This window comes from Staurois parvus, unplaced genomic scaffold, assembly GCF_062004578.1.
Source record: "Staurois parvus isolate SC_StPar_1 unplaced genomic scaffold, SC_StPar_1.0 ptg001556l, whole genome shotgun sequence".
Classification (NCBI taxonomy): domain Eukaryota; kingdom Metazoa; phylum Chordata; class Amphibia; order Anura; family Ranidae; genus Staurois; species Staurois parvus.
This window is the reverse complement of record NW_028319352.1, coordinates 30,803-46,343: the sequence shown is the minus strand read 5'-3', so window position 1 is coordinate 46,343 and position 15,541 is coordinate 30,803. Positions and strand designations below refer to the sequence as shown.

Below are 15,541 nucleotides of genomic sequence, written 5' to 3'. Positions count from 1 at the left end.
GTATTGGAACAAATATAAAACAGAGGCAGAAAAGCAAATATGACATAATGTCACACAAAACCCCAAAAATGGGCTGGACAAAAGTATTGGCACCCTTAACTTAATATTTGGTTGCACACCCTTTGGAAAACATAACTGAAATCAGTCGCTTCCTATAACCATCAATAAGCTTCTGACACCTCTCACCCGGAATTTTGGACCACTCTTCCTTTGCAAACAGCTCCAGGTCTCTCTTATTGGAAGGACACCTTTTCCCAACAGCAATTTTAAGATCTCTCCACAGGTGTTCAATGGGATTTAGATCTGGGCTCATTGCTGGCCACTTCAGAACTCTCCAGCGCTTCTTTGCCATCCATTTCTGAGTGCTTTTTGACGTATGTTTGGGGTCATTGTCCTGCTGGAAGACCCAGGATCTTGGACGCAAACCCAGCTTTCTGACACTGGGCCCTACAGTGCGACCCAAAATCCTTTGGTAATCCTCAGATTTCATGATGCCTTGCACACAGTCAAGGCACCCAGTGCCAGAGGCAGCAAAACAACCCCAAAACATCATTGAACCTCCACCATATTTTACCGTAGGTACTGTGTTTTGTTCTTTGTAGGCCTCATTCCGTTTTCGGTAAACAGTAGAATGATGTGCTTTACCGAAAAGCTCTATCTTGGTCTCATCTGTCCACAAGACGTTTTCCCAGAAGGCTTTTGGCTTACTCAAGTACATTTTGGCAAACTGTAGTCTTGCTTTTTTATGTCTCTGTGTCAGCAGTGGGGTCCTCCTGGGTCTCCTGCCATAGCGTTTCATTTCATTTAAATGTCGACGGATAGTTCGCGCTGACACTGATGCTCCCTGAGCCTGCAGGACAGCTTGAATGTCTTTGGAACATGTTTGGGGCTGCTTATCCACCATCCGGACTATTCTGCGTTGCAATCTTTCATCAATTTTCCTCATCCGTCCACGACCAGGGAGATTAGCTACAGTGCCATGGGTTGCAAACTTCTTGATAATGTTGCGCACTGTGGACAAAGGCAAATCTAGTTCTCTGGAGATGGACTTGTAACCTTGAGATTGTTGATATTTTGCCACAATTTTGGTTCTCAGGTCCTCAGACAGTTCTCGTCTCCTCTTTCTGTTGTCCATGCTTAGTGTGGCACAGACAGACACACAATGCAAAGGTTAAGTGAACGTCTCTCCTTTTTATCTGCTTTCAGGTGTGATTTCTATATTGCCCACACCTGTTACTTGCCCCAGGTGAGTTTACAGGAGCATCACATGCTTGTAACATTCTTATTTATCCGCAGTTGTGAAAGGGTGCCAATACTTTTGTCCAGCCCATTTTTGGAGGTTTGTGTGACATTATGTCGAATTTGCTTTCTTTCCTCCCTTTTTTTGTTTTGTCCCAATACACACAAAGGGAATAAACATGTGTATAGCAAAACATGTGTTAATGCAATACGTTTCGTGAGAAATACATGATTTCCTGGAGAAATATCAAGGGTGCCAACAATTTCGGCCATGACTGTATATATATATATATATATATATATATATATACACACACACACACAGTATCCACTTGTTCCAATATCAACTTAGAAAGAAAATTTCAGTCCATGCAAAGCCTCTCTCACACATGCAATTCTGTTCTGCTAAAGAGAAACCAAGTCTGCTAAAGCTGAGGACCCAGTCTAGAATCAAAATCTTGAGTTTCTTTGTCAGTCATCTTTGAGTGATCTTAAACATAGGAAGTTAGAATGAGTTTTTCTAGACTTTCTCATACACGATCTTTTTTTCAGACCTTTTCATTTAGGATATGCTGATGCAGCCTTTCAACCAGGGTGTCCAGGCACCCCAGTTGTGCCTTCAGGTTTCTTCAGGGGTGCCTTGGCAACATGCCTAAAAATTGCCAAAAATTTGTATACAAGTCAGCGGGCAGATGAGGCCTGCTTTTTAGTTACACAAAGCCTTGGGGTTTAATTCTGCACCTTTCTAATCTTTCAGCCACCAGAGTCCTAACAACCAATTATGTCATCATTAGATAAGTAGGACGTTGGACACCTGCACAGCAGCCTTGTTTGACCCTCCCCTGCCCTGGCTGTCAGCACTGGGCTCACATAAGCTGAGTGAAGGAGAGAAAAACTGAAGAAGAGAAACAATGGAATACTAAGGCGTACCAGTGTGCAAAGGTGTGTTTGCTTTGTAAGAATATATCACCTCTAATGTTGTGTGTCCTAACTGTGTGAATGTGGCTGCCTTATGTAAAACTATGTTTTTTACATTTTAAAATGGAGTGTGCATAATTCTGAAGGGTGCCTCGACTGCAAAGAGGTTGAGAAACACTGTGTTGATGCATAGTGGTCCACGTTCTATATATTTTAGGGACAGTTCCAGATTTGTCCGGGAGTGTGTGCTTTGCTGATTGTTTAGCTTTGAGTTAGAGGGAAGCATGCCAGACCACAGCCAAGATATTGCTGCTCTCTCATACAGAGACATGCTTCCGTCTGCAGTTTCCTGACCAGACACGGACTTTATAATAGCTGCTGGAGATTGTTTGGTAAGTAAGGTTTGCTTGATGAGTACTTTTTTTTTTACTCCCTGAGTTGAACTATTGAATTTCTAAATAATATTCAGCTGGGCTTTAAAATTACTATTGCTGATTTACAATAACAGTACAAAACATTTTTTGATAGAAAAAAATGTGTTATTAAACAAAAATGTCGGAATAGAATGAACTGTGTTTCTTGAATCTATAGGGCCCCTTTCACATAGGCAATCTGAGCAGATTTTCAGGCAGACCTGATCAGATGGTCTATGTATACCTTTGGACTGGTGGTTTTAAATTTAAATGGAACGGGTTGCGTCTCTCTCTGTCTAGGTGGATTAGAAGGCTACCCATAAAGCGAAGTGGGCTCTATCCATGCCTGCTCTGCATAAACTGAGCAGGTACGGACTTGTCATCTGCCTGCTCTGCTCTCCTCAGCAGATCCCCTGCTGAGCAAATTGGATTCTGTCACTTTGTGAAAGGGTCCCAAGATTGATAAACTTTGTGTGTAGACTTTGTTAGACGCCACAACACAAAGATATTTCTTTTCTACATTTTATAATCCTAGCATGCATGTCAAGCAGTTTAAAACCACTGTTTAATTCTGTCTCTCAGAGTGGGAATGCACCTACAATGTGAATTTCAGACCCCTCCATGATTGCTAAGTGGGAGAACTTGCAAAATCGTAGGGTGTTCAAATACTTCTGATCCTCACTGTATAAGTTAGTGCTTGGGGCCTATTCTCCTCCCTTGTAGTTCTGGGCTGATTGCTCACCTTTCTTATCATCAGTGATACCCCACGTGGTAAGATCTTGCATGGAGCCCCAGTCCGAAGGAGACTGACAGTCATATTTAGCCTCTTCCATTTTCTAACAATTGCTCCAACAGTTGATCTATTTTCACCAAGCTGCTTGGCAATTGCCCCATAGCCCTTTCCAGCCTTGTGGAGGTCCACAATTTTGTCTCTGGTGTCTTTTGACAGCTCTTTCGTCTTGCCCATGGTAGTAGTTGGCATCTGACTGACTGTGGGGTGGACAGGTGTCTTTAAAGAGCTCAGAGAGGTGCTACTAAGTTAGATTAATGAGTGGAGTAGAGGTGGACTTTTTAAAGGCACAGTAACAGGTCTTTGAGAGCCAGAATTCTTGCTGTTTCTTAGGTGTTCAAATACCATATTTTCCGGCGTATAAGGCGACTGGGTGTATAAGCCGACCCCCTAATTTTCCAGTTAAAACAAAGATTTAGGGCTATGCTCGCCGTATAAGACTACCCCCCTTCCGAGGCAACACCATTTAAAGACATCAGATTTTTTAATTGAAATGGTTATGACTTACCGGTACTTAAAATCCTTCAAAATCCTCATGTTCATCCTCTGACATCATAAGTTCATGAATGACATCTTGTGATACATTTGTAAGACAGTCATCATATGGATCAAATACCAAATCAGATGGTTACCGCTGGATGTGCGGTAATACAGTAGCTTCGGCTACATACAGTATACAGTATATATACAGCCCGCTGGATGTGCGGTAATATGGTAGCTTCGGCTACATACAGTATATATACAGCCCGCTGGATGTGCGGTAATACGGTAGCTTTGGCTACATACAGTATACAGTATATATAGCCTGCTGGATGTGCGGTAATGTACATACAGTATACCACGCTGAGCCAAGCTGGCTCAAAACAAATGTCCCTATTACAGATGAATCTCTCAGCTCGCTGAATGTGCGGTATATACAGTATACTGCGCTGAGCCAAGCGGTTTCAAAATGTACCGGTACGTCCCTACTGTAATCAGCCCGCTGGATGCGTGTATGTACGGTAGCTGTAGCTACATACAGTATACACTGGGCCAATCACGGCGAGCGATGTATTCTACTAATACATACAATGCCTGCTCGGATTGGCTAAGGTTGTGACATCATCAGCCCACCTCTCTGACTCAGCCAATCCGAGCAGGCTTTGTATTCATTAGTAGAATACATCACTCGTCGTGATTGGCCCAGCGTATACTGTATGTAGCCGCAGCTACCGTACATACACGCATCCAGCAGGCTGATTACAGTAGGGACGTACCAGTACGTTTTGAAACCGCTTGGCTCAGCGCAGTATACTGTATATACCGCACATCCAGCGGGTTGACAGATTAATCTGTCATAGGGACATTTGTTTTGAGCCAGCTTGACTCAGCACAGTATACTGTATGTACAGTATTACCACACATCCAGCCAGCTTGACCCAAACAAACTCAAGGTTCACATTTCATACCCAGCGTATAAGACGACCCCCAATTTTTGGGGTATATTTTTAAGTATAAAAAGTAGTCTTATACGCCAGAAAATACTGTGTACTTATGTTCAGCAGTGCAAGACATATAAATTCTTTAAAAATCATACAATGTGATTTCCTGAATTTTTAAAAAAAATTCTGTCTCTCAGAGTGGGAATGCACCTACAATGTGAATTTCAGACCCCTCCATGATTTGTAAGTGGGAGAACTTGCAAAATCGCAGGGTGTTCAAATACTTCTGTTCCTCACTGTATATTCAACGTTAAGTCCCCTTTATTCCCTCTTACCCCAAGTCACGGCCGCACGTGCGCGCCTCGGTTAGCTAGTCGCTGTGGGCGTGGTGTACGGATGAACCCGTGACAGGTTAAATTAAAAAAAAAAAGAGAACTCACACTCTTCCCAATGGTACAGCAAGATGTGGAGCCCATTGCCGGACAATACAACTCTAGCAGGCATGTGTGAAAGTTGCATCATCACTGCCCCCCCCAAAGCTTTAGAAGAAAGATGTTGAAAGCAAATGAAGCAGCAGGGAAGATGGCAGCAAAGCCAGCTGATAGTGCGCTCACACTTGGGCAGGTTTAACCTGAGATCAATTCTGAAGTTTTCCTTTGCACTCTCCTCTGTTATCCAGACCAGTGATCCCTGTTGTACTACACATTTCTCCAAGGAGAGAACTGTTCTCTGGCATGGTTTACACTCACACTGCAGCAAACCATACTGGATCACAAGTGAACTGGGCCCAGGACCGCTTCTTCCAAGTAGTCCCAAGCGCAGTGTGCTCATCCGGTTCCGGGGCAGTTCAGAGCACTCACAATACACAAACGAACGGGACCAATGGGTTGAGTTGCACCTGGGACCAGTTAAAAGTGCTAGTGTGAGTGCACCCTGAGAGAGGTTGACTCTCATCTCTGGAAGGCAATTTTACCATAATGTAGGCATTCTGTTCATACAACATACTTACACTTTATGGAAAGTTCTCTCCACCACCTCTAATGCAATTCCTCTTTAGAGTGCACCTATGCTAAGAATATGAGCATTAAACTGTTTAAATATTCTTAAGAAGCAGTAGGCACAAAGATTAGTTAAAATCCCCATATATGACATGTATTCTGAAAGCGGGGACCCTGCAAATAAAATGGTGGTAGTTTTTATGTCACATGATATTATCACTGTTTTAAAATATAATTTCAGTACAAAATACACTAAAGTTAATTTATGTGCACGCAAACACAATATATTACCCAATTTTGTGGGTAAAATATAAAATATGTGATTTGTATCAAGTTAATTTGATTTGTAACATTGTGCACGCGCATGAAATGGTTACAAACTTCACTACCCAAAAACAGTCTATGGGCGATACTTTAAAAGCCTTTACAAGTCATTAGTTAGGAGTTGTGTATTGATTTGTTTTGGTGGTTTAATACATATCCCTACATGGTGGATTTTAAAAGACTGGATCTGCATATGCGGATATATTTGCAGCAGCAAGTGTTTTCATTACTTTTCATTTTTTGGGGTTTTATTTAGTAATAAGAAATTTTGTCTTAGCGCAGAGTTACGAAGCAATTTAATGAAATTAGTTAAGAGTTAACCCTGAATGATGGCCCTAGAATTATTTTTCTTCCTCCAGCACACGGTCATGCCTAATATGTGTTGCACAATTGTCATTATTGTATGTAGGAGCCCACAATGCGCACAATTATGTATGTATGTGTCTGGGGGCTTTGAAAATATTTTTTTTCAGGGGTTTTCTCATTATGTTTATTTTTTTACCTAACTTTATTGTTATCACATAGGGGACCAATATCCCCCTATGTGATAGCATATTGCTAGTGACAGGCCCTCTTTAAGGAGACCTTGGGGGGTCTATAATACCCAAATTAAGCTGATCAAGCACAGATCTTGCATGATCAGCTTCATTCCTGGCCACAGCAGCCAGGGAATGACAGGGCTAAACCTATAAGTGACATAATACATGTCTCTTCTGGGTTCATTCACCGGATAGGGGATCAACAAAAGGATGTTCTCTAGGCTCCCTCCACCTTACCCAGCAACACCTAACAAGACCATCCAAGGTATTGGATGTGTGGCCCTAGAAATTTAGAAAGAAGCAGTCCTGGCTTCATTCCTTACCCACAGATATACAGTCTGCTCTCTTTCTCGCAAAAAGCTGAGTCTGCGAGAGAGAGCAAACTACGCATGTGTGGGTAAGGAACATAGTTGGAAGTGCTTGTTTGTAAGTTTATCTGCAAAACAGAGCGCAGCATTTTCATTTGTTAAGGACCCTGTAATGCATAGGGATGTTTTGAGGAAAAATAAGTAAGGTGAACTAACACTATAAACATCAAAAACCTTTTAAATATCCATGTAACACTTACCTAAAGCAGACCCCATATCGGATTTTGAACTTGTAAACATATTTTGTAGAGTGAAGAAATCGTGTTTCAGGAACAGCAAATGAGAAAGGTTTTATTGGCATATTACTGCTGACACAGAGAACAAAATGAATGTTATTTTACTAAAAGTACAAATATCAGATCACTTCATTTTCAAAACAAGTGTAAGTGATCATGTACACGGGGCGTTTAGAAAACTCTCCTGAAAAATGGAAACTGGCTGCTGGAAAATGTAGGTTAAAAAACGTCAGTTTAGGAGCGTTTGCATACGTTTATGCGCGTTTGCGTTTAAAAGCGTTTTTAAAAGATAACCTCCCAAATGCCCAGAATGCACTAAAAAATAGTAAATAATTAACTATTTCAGACATTTTGAGAGGAATAGAGAGAGCAGAAGCAGAGAGAGCAGTATGTGTTGAGATGACCTGTATTTTCTGGTTGTATTCACTATGGATCCCATCATGATCATAATGCCGCGAGTTCTACCATTTTTTCCTTCATGCGAAACCTGGAACTGACTGCGCTGGTGTACCGGGTCCATTTGAATACATGGAAAACGCTTTGCATGCATTTCTGATGATGAAAAAAGGCTCTGGACAGCATCTGGACATGGAACAGTTAAAAAACACTTCTAAATGCAAACGCTTATAAATGCAGTTAACCGCGTTTACAAGTGATTGACGTTTGCAATGCCAGCAAAATCTACTCCTGAACGCCAGTTTGATGCGTTCAAAAGAACGACTGTAAACTCAACTGCCTGTGAACGACGATGTGTACATGGACACATAGGAAAACATTAGGGAGAGTTCAGGGGCTGCTGAAAAAAATGCAGAACAGCTCCTGAACGTCAGTTTATCAGCTGCAGTGTACATGGAGCCTAAGGCTTTAAACCACCAAGCAGCACATAAATGTGGAATAGAAACATGCCAAACGCCATTGCTTTAAAGCCCAGCTCTACGGGGAAGAAACATTCTTCCTGATCAAGTGATCAATTAAGGTTTGGATTGAATTGGATTTTCCCTGAAACAAAAATCTACAGTTATTATTTATGCAGATTCATGTCCAGTTATATATTGTGAATTTACAAAACACATTCAGCCCATGTACAGAGTAAAGACAGAAAGCGGCCTCAGCTTAGGCGCCTCCCAGGCCACACCCCTAACGTTTTTTGTTTCGCCTTACTTATGGGGTCTAGTCATAGTGGTCTCTATGTCTAAGCTGTGTGGGTGGGGCATAATGTTCCAGGGGCCTGGAAGAAGCCTAGGTAGAGGCCATTTTCTAGCTATACACTGTGCTTGATGGCTCCTTTAATCCAATACCACCGAAAGAAAGCTCTATTTGTGGGGGAAAAAGGGGCATAAATTTCATTTGGGTGCAGCGTTGCATGACCGCGCAATTGTTAAAGTAATGCAGCGCTGTATCGCAAAAAAATGGCCTGGTCAGGAAGGGGAGTAAGTGGTTAAGGTGATGCATCCCAACAGAAAAGCTTGAATCTAGCCTGAGGGGTTGTTTACAGCTGCCTGTATGTGTTCCAAATAATGTGTGCTCTGCTAGGAAGGAAATGTTTTGTTACAGCTCATCACACTGGTTCGTTCTGCAATGACCTGCGGCGAGGTGTTTTGCGCTGCATCAATTGGAGACATACTGCATTTTTACCTCATACACCTGCATGGTGTAAAGAAAATATTTGCTTCTAATAATCACACAAATTTAGCCTGCGTCAGTCTATGCAGATGAACAATACTCCTCAGACCCTGAGTGAATGAGTCCTCTAGAATGATATACCATGACACCCTTCCTCACTAGCTTCCCTCACACATTCTTCCCGCGCTGCGAGTTCCCGCTCATTTGATCTCCACCAATCACATCCCGCCTCCGTGGGAAAAACCAGGTAGGTGTAGAGCGGACAGATACGCTGACCGGATACATAGCTCTCCTATGGAGGTGGTTGTGTGAGCGCTCTCCTCACCTCAGCTTCGTGTGACAGATCCCTTCCAGCGCTTCCCTCCAATCAGAGATTTGACACTGCGGGAACACACGTGACAGTGCTGAGGCATCCTGATTGGCTGTTATTGTTATAGAGTTATTATGCAAATACTGTGACCCTACTTGCATATGGTAATATTGCATTGCCTTGTACTTCCTGTTTCCTGTTCTATGCTGACCTGGATGTAGTTCTGTTGTACAACATGATTCCTCACACCAGCATCTTGTGTTGTCTGCATTCCTGTACATGAAACAGTTATGATCAGATCTCAGGGCGAGGGGCCATCACTGAGGAGCATGGGTGATCTGCCTGTGGTTGAGTTGTCAGCAGGGTGCTCATAATAGTCAGTTGTTATACCTACCGCTATACCCAGTGGCGTAGTGTGGGTTGTCAGCGTCTGGGGCAAGGTAAGTAGTTTGTGCCTCCTAACTCTGGTCCCTTCCGCTAGGGTTATGACTTGGGGGAGTTGAAGGGGTCAGAGAACTGGGTTCAGTGCCTAGGCTCCTCACCTTTCAGGGTCACCTCCTTCAGCACCTGCACTGCCTGGTCATGAGTGGCCATCCGAAGGGGGAGTTGGGTAGAGGTAGGTTTGGGGGGAACAGGTGGAGTAGAGGTAGGTGGGTGGAGGCAGGGTCGTGGATAAGGGGGTACCAGCAGTCCTCTTGTACGGGGCCCAGACCAGCAGGGGGGCCCAGGAAACTTTGTGACTTGGATGTGGGCAGGGAGGGTGATCAGCATGGCGTGGAATTATTGGAACCAATCCCCTGTATGGCTCTTTTGCAGCAGCTGAAAGTTGGCTTCGTCTCCTCTCCATCCCATCTGCTACAGAGATAGTCATACAGGGCATCATTTCCAGTAATTGCTCCCCCCCCCCGCTGCACCCATTTTCTCCCTGTGCACCATACGTTTCCCTCTGCTGTTCAGGCCTCCATCATGTGCTCCCACCCCCGACAGTGCTGTCGGCTTCCCACAGGCAGCTGCAAGCAAGCACACAGTAGAATCCTTCAGAATGGAGAGTGGGGGATGGGCCCAGTAAATAAGTTACATTTACCAGCCCCTTTCTTTCCTGAATGTACATAATGAGTGATTGGTACCAATCACTCACTGTGTTCATTCATAACTGAAGCATCGTAAAAAAAAAATGTTCTTTTTTTTAGCTGGGGCCCTGTTAGGTCATCTATATGGGCCCCGTGGTTTCTAACAACAGCCCTGGGTGGAGGTCACCTTATAAGGTCACCTCCATCCTCACATTCTTAAGTACCTGCACCACCTTGTCATGGGTGACCATCTGAAGGGGCAGGGTAGAGGTAGGTTTGGAGGGACAGGTGGGGTAGAGGTAGGTGGGTGGAGGTCACCTTATAAGGTCACCTCCATCCCCACATTTTTCAGTACCTGCACCACCTGGTCTTGGGTGGCAGTCGGGAGGAGAGGTAGGGGGTAATAGGTGGGTGTTGGAGTATTAGAGGGAGGGGGGTGGGTTTGTAGAAGTAGGTATGAAGGGAAAGTGCCTAGGCTTCTCACCTTCCAAGGTCACCACCTTCCCTGTCTTCAGCACCTGCACCGCCTGGTCATGGGTGCTGTCCAGAGGGGTGGTGGGGTAGAGGTAGGTTGGGGGAGATAGGTGGGGTAAATGTAGGTACCTAGGCTCCTCACCTTCTAGGGTCACCTTCTTCAGCACTGGTCATGGGTGGCTTTTTGGAGGTAGGTGGGGGGAGAAGTAGATTTAGAGGTGGAGGTAGGGGGGTAGTTGCCTAGGCTCCTTTGGGGATATTTATAGTGTCCTGGCTTTTTGGGTCTCAAGAAATCAGAACAGCTGTCTGTACATCAGGATTTTACTTTTAGATATATACCATAGTTTGTGGACTCTATAACTTTCCTACCAACTAAATAATAAACACAGATGTGGGTTATTTTCACCAAAGACATGTAGCAGAATACATTTTGGCTTAAATTTGTGTAGGATTATTTATTTGCAAAATGTTATAACAGAAACAAAGAAAACCGCATTTTGTTCAAATATTTCGGTCTTTTTTCGTTTCTAGTGCAAAAAAGAAAAAAACCACTGGGTGCAGTGTTGTGTGACAGCGCAATTGTCATTTAAAGTGCTACAGCGTAGAAAGGAAAATATTGGCCTGGGCAGGAAGGGGGTAAAAGTGCCTGGTAGGCAAGTGGTTAAAGTGATTTTAAATGCATTAAAAAAAACTGGTTTATACTTTCCTGCTCTATGGAATTACACAGAGTGGCCCTGAACCTCCTCTTCTTGGGTTCCCTGACAGTGCTCCTAGCTGCAGCGAGTGCCTCAATAGAAAGCTGCAATAGATGGCAGCGAGGCTGCCATCCCAGCCTCGCTGTCTATGTCTATAGATGCAGACAGCAGGACTTGCCCCTGCCCCCTGCTCCTTCATCATTGGCTTTGATTGACAGCCAATGGTTCTCGCTGCCTCAGCAAAGCCTAAAAACCAGGAAGTGAGGGGAGAGAAGAGCTGCAGACATGCACAGCACTGGATCAAATGACGGCTCAGGTAAGTAAAAGTTTGGGGGAGGGGGAATACTGATGCTATAATTAGGCTTTATAACCACTTTTTGTAATGCACATAGGTCAGGTATCAGGATTAGGTAATGCACATAGAGTTCAGGGTTCAAAATTAAGCAATGCACAAAGTTCAGAAGTCAGGATTAAGTAATATACAGAGTTCAGGGGTCAAGATTAGGTAATGTACAGAGTTCAGGGGTCATGATTAAGTAATGTACAGAGTTTAGGGGTCATGATTAAGTAACACAGAGTTTAGGCCATTAACTCTGTGTGTTATTTTAATTCTGACCCCAGAATTCTATGTTAGTCCTTGAGAAGCCAGGTTTGGAGTTTCTCACCAATTGCAGCTTGTGCCCAGCAGGGTAGACTGAAAACCTCACAGTTCAGGACTCCAGTTTATCACACTGATTAAGTGTCAGTTATAAAATGGCACAGGTAGACTAGAGGGCTGTGTGTGTGTACAGCCATTTATGTTGTCAGGCATGCTCAGACCGCTTCAGCCATGCTCAGTCCAAAACTGCACAGGTGGAGCAGTCTACTGGCACCACTTTTGAACTGATGCTTGTGCAGTGTGATGAATTGGAGAGGTGGTGGCACTCAGGGACAAATCCAGGGACATCCATTTTTTTGGGCGCAGACCCCTCACAATCGGGATTGTCTCTGGGAAACGGGTATGGATAGTAACTTTACCCTGGGCTGATAAGAAGTCTATACTGAGGCATTACTGTTTGTCACTATCAGTATGGAATGAGTCTGTGTCATAACATTGGGGATAAGGTTATTTATGAATGGACATTCTATACTCACTGGTATTCCTGAGTGGAGGGTCTAGTGCCCCACAAAAACGTGTGTATATTCACAGCGTTTTATTGGCATATACACTCACCGGCCACTTTATTCGGTACACCTGTTCAATTTCTTGGTAACGCAAATTGCTAATCAACCAATCACCTGGCAGCAAATCAATGCATCCAGGCATGTAGACATGGTGAAGACAACTTGCTGAAGTTCAAACTGAGCATCAGAATGGGGAAGAAAGGGGATTTAAGTAACTTTGAACATGGCATGGTTGTTAGTGCCAGACGGAGTATTTCCACAACTGCTGATCTACTGGGATTTTCATGCACAACCATCCCTAGGGTTTACAGAGAATGGTCCAAAAAAGAGAAAATATCCAGTGCGCGGCAGTTTTGTGGACGAAAATGCCTTGATGTCAAATGCCAGAGGAGAATGGGCAGACTACATTCAGATTGTAGGGTCCGAATTTGGTGTAAACAATATGAAAGCATGGATCCATCCTGCCTTGTATGAACGGGTCAGGCTGGTGGTGGTGTAATGGTGTGAGGGATGTTTTCTTGGCACTAGCAAGGTGTACCTAATAAAGTGGCCTGTGAGTGTATTTGCGAGGATATGATGGGTTTTGGATCTGTGTGAATGCACCTTACACATGTATTGTATGCCTGTTATCTATATAAAGAGGAGTTTAGGATTGTCCTCAGTTTAATGGGGGATGCTTTAATGTACTGTTGTCCATGAAGGTGAAATCCATGCATTGTATCAATGAGGCTGCCCATCCATAGGAAGTGAACATTTTTTGGAATACATATGGAGCCTAAAGGAACTACAAGGATACTACATATATCAGTTGAAGTCCACACCAAGTCCAGTAATACAGTATATGAAGAATAAATGCTATGTGCTAGTAGACAATTTATACATTAGGCAGATGCTTCTCATGCCATTGAGAAATTGGAAGGTTCTTTGAGGACATTGTATCCTTTAAGGCCCAGCACAGTCCAAGGAGGGACATATAGGGGCTTAATACTTGGCTTTCTTTGTTATAACTTATAACTCTTTACATTTGAGATCCTAATGACCCAGAGTGCTGAACTATCACTACCTCTATCAACCCAATTCCACATCACATGCTAAGGAGTGGATTTATATTGGGTAGATTTTTAGCTGACCCTAAGACCAACAAGTGCTTTACCTCTTGGACTATGCTTTGGGGACATATCAGATTTAGTGGAATAGGTTAAAGTCATTTGGATTTAACTGCTCCTTCTAAGTGTAAGAGATAATGCTCCTTGGTGGACTATTGCACTTTTAGTATTGCCATCTGGTTGTTTGTCACAGCCCTCCTTTATTACACTTGATATGTTTGGATAATGAAGCCATCTCTTTTTTCATGCATGTTCAAGTGTGGATCCTGAGGAAGCAAGCTATGTGAAACACATCAATCCTACTTGCTGATATAATGCTATAATTATTCATGTTTGTAAAAACCATGTAGACAAAATACTTGATGTAATACTTGGGGTTTTTTAATAGATGGAATTTTAACTACATTTTGTAATAAAAATTCATTTGGTTTTATATTTTGCGTATGTTTGTATTTCCCATTTTTGGCACGTTTGAAAGTCCCACTTCATTTGGGGATCTCCACCTTACACTGGGTAGTACCCATGGGGTGGATGGAGCCCTATAAGGTTTTTTTTTTTTTTTTTTGCATGCACACTTGAGATAGTGCCCCAAAGGAGATTGGTGTTGTCTGATCATCTCAAACACTAGATAGTTTTAAGTACTTATTTACAAATCCTACACTTAAAAAAAAGAAAAGAAAAGGTTTAAGGGCCAGTTCACACCAGAACGAGGTGCAGGAAAGATGCATTCCAAACACATTTATAGCACTGTGTTCAAAACGCACACCTTTGTGATCTACTGTGGGTGCCGATGTGTTGCTTACTGGCACCCCAAATGCAGATCTCAAACACAGTGGATTTGCAATCATCAGATTGCATGGTAACACAGTACCATGTGATTTGGTGCAGCGATTGGCAGTGGGTACACACATTTTTTTTGCATTGTGACATTATTTGCAGCCCATTCAAATGAATGTGCTACAAAATACACCACACAGGAACCGCAGAGGAATGCTGTGGTTAGAAACAGAAATATAAAAAGCAGGAAGAAAGAAATACAAAAATCTGCAAGTTATAGGAAGAAGGAAAATGAATTTGTTAGGGCTGAATAGGGTAATTTAATAATTTAATAAGGGGTTAAATAGAAACAAAAGCTTTTTTTTTTTTTTTTTTTTTTTTTGTAGTTGCTTTGGCTGACATCATATAGAAATGGAAGAGCATGCATCTTTGATCTGCAGATCAGTGAAACAGAGTAGATACAAAAGTATCAATGTTACTTTATACAGTATCTCTGTCTCTAGTGTCAGAAGGTCCATTTTGGACAGCAGTAGCTTCTACAACTGTTGTATTTACACAGCAACTCCTGCTAACATTTGACAGTCAGTAATTGCCAGCAAGTGCAAGGGAAGAGTGGCAGCGGAGCAGGACATGGCATACTACAAACACCCTGTATTTCAATGAAGTTTTTTTTGCCATGTGTACTACATCCAATGTGCATACCTCAATAAAAGTTGTTTCACTCCATGATATTTTAGCATGTTTCCCTTATTCTCTATTTCTATTTCCAGCATACTTCACCTATGTTTGTCAGCAATACAGTTTCTTCAGAATGCCCACCTTGATCTGGTGTTATTATTAACATACAATGTATCCAACTCCTGCATAGTTCACCATCCCTTTCTTACTCATATGATTACTTGTGAAGATGCACACTAGGTCTGGGAGTCAGACATCCCCTGTGTTAGCACAGATAGGAATTAATGTAATCCTTTCTAGTGAGCATTCTTCTGAATTCAGACAGAAATAACAGGATAAAAATAGTGCTGCAATAAAAGAATCAATTACAATGCTGGTATGCTGCAGTATTCAGCTTA

The 15,541-nt window shown here is 42.8% G+C and overlaps 1 protein-coding gene across 1 annotated transcript in view; it reads right to left on the bottom strand.

Moving 5' to 3' along the window:
- Positions 1 to 7,311, bottom strand: part of MAJIN (membrane anchored junction protein) — a 38,845-nt gene extending 31,534 nt beyond the window's left edge. The window contains exon 1 of the mRNA XM_089662812.1: positions 7,211 to 7,311. Within this exon, the coding sequence (XP_089518938.1) occupies positions 7,211 to 7,311 (101 nt within the window). The remainder of the gene's footprint in view (positions 1 to 7,210) is intronic.
- Positions 7,312 to 15,541: the final 8,230 nt, after the last annotated feature.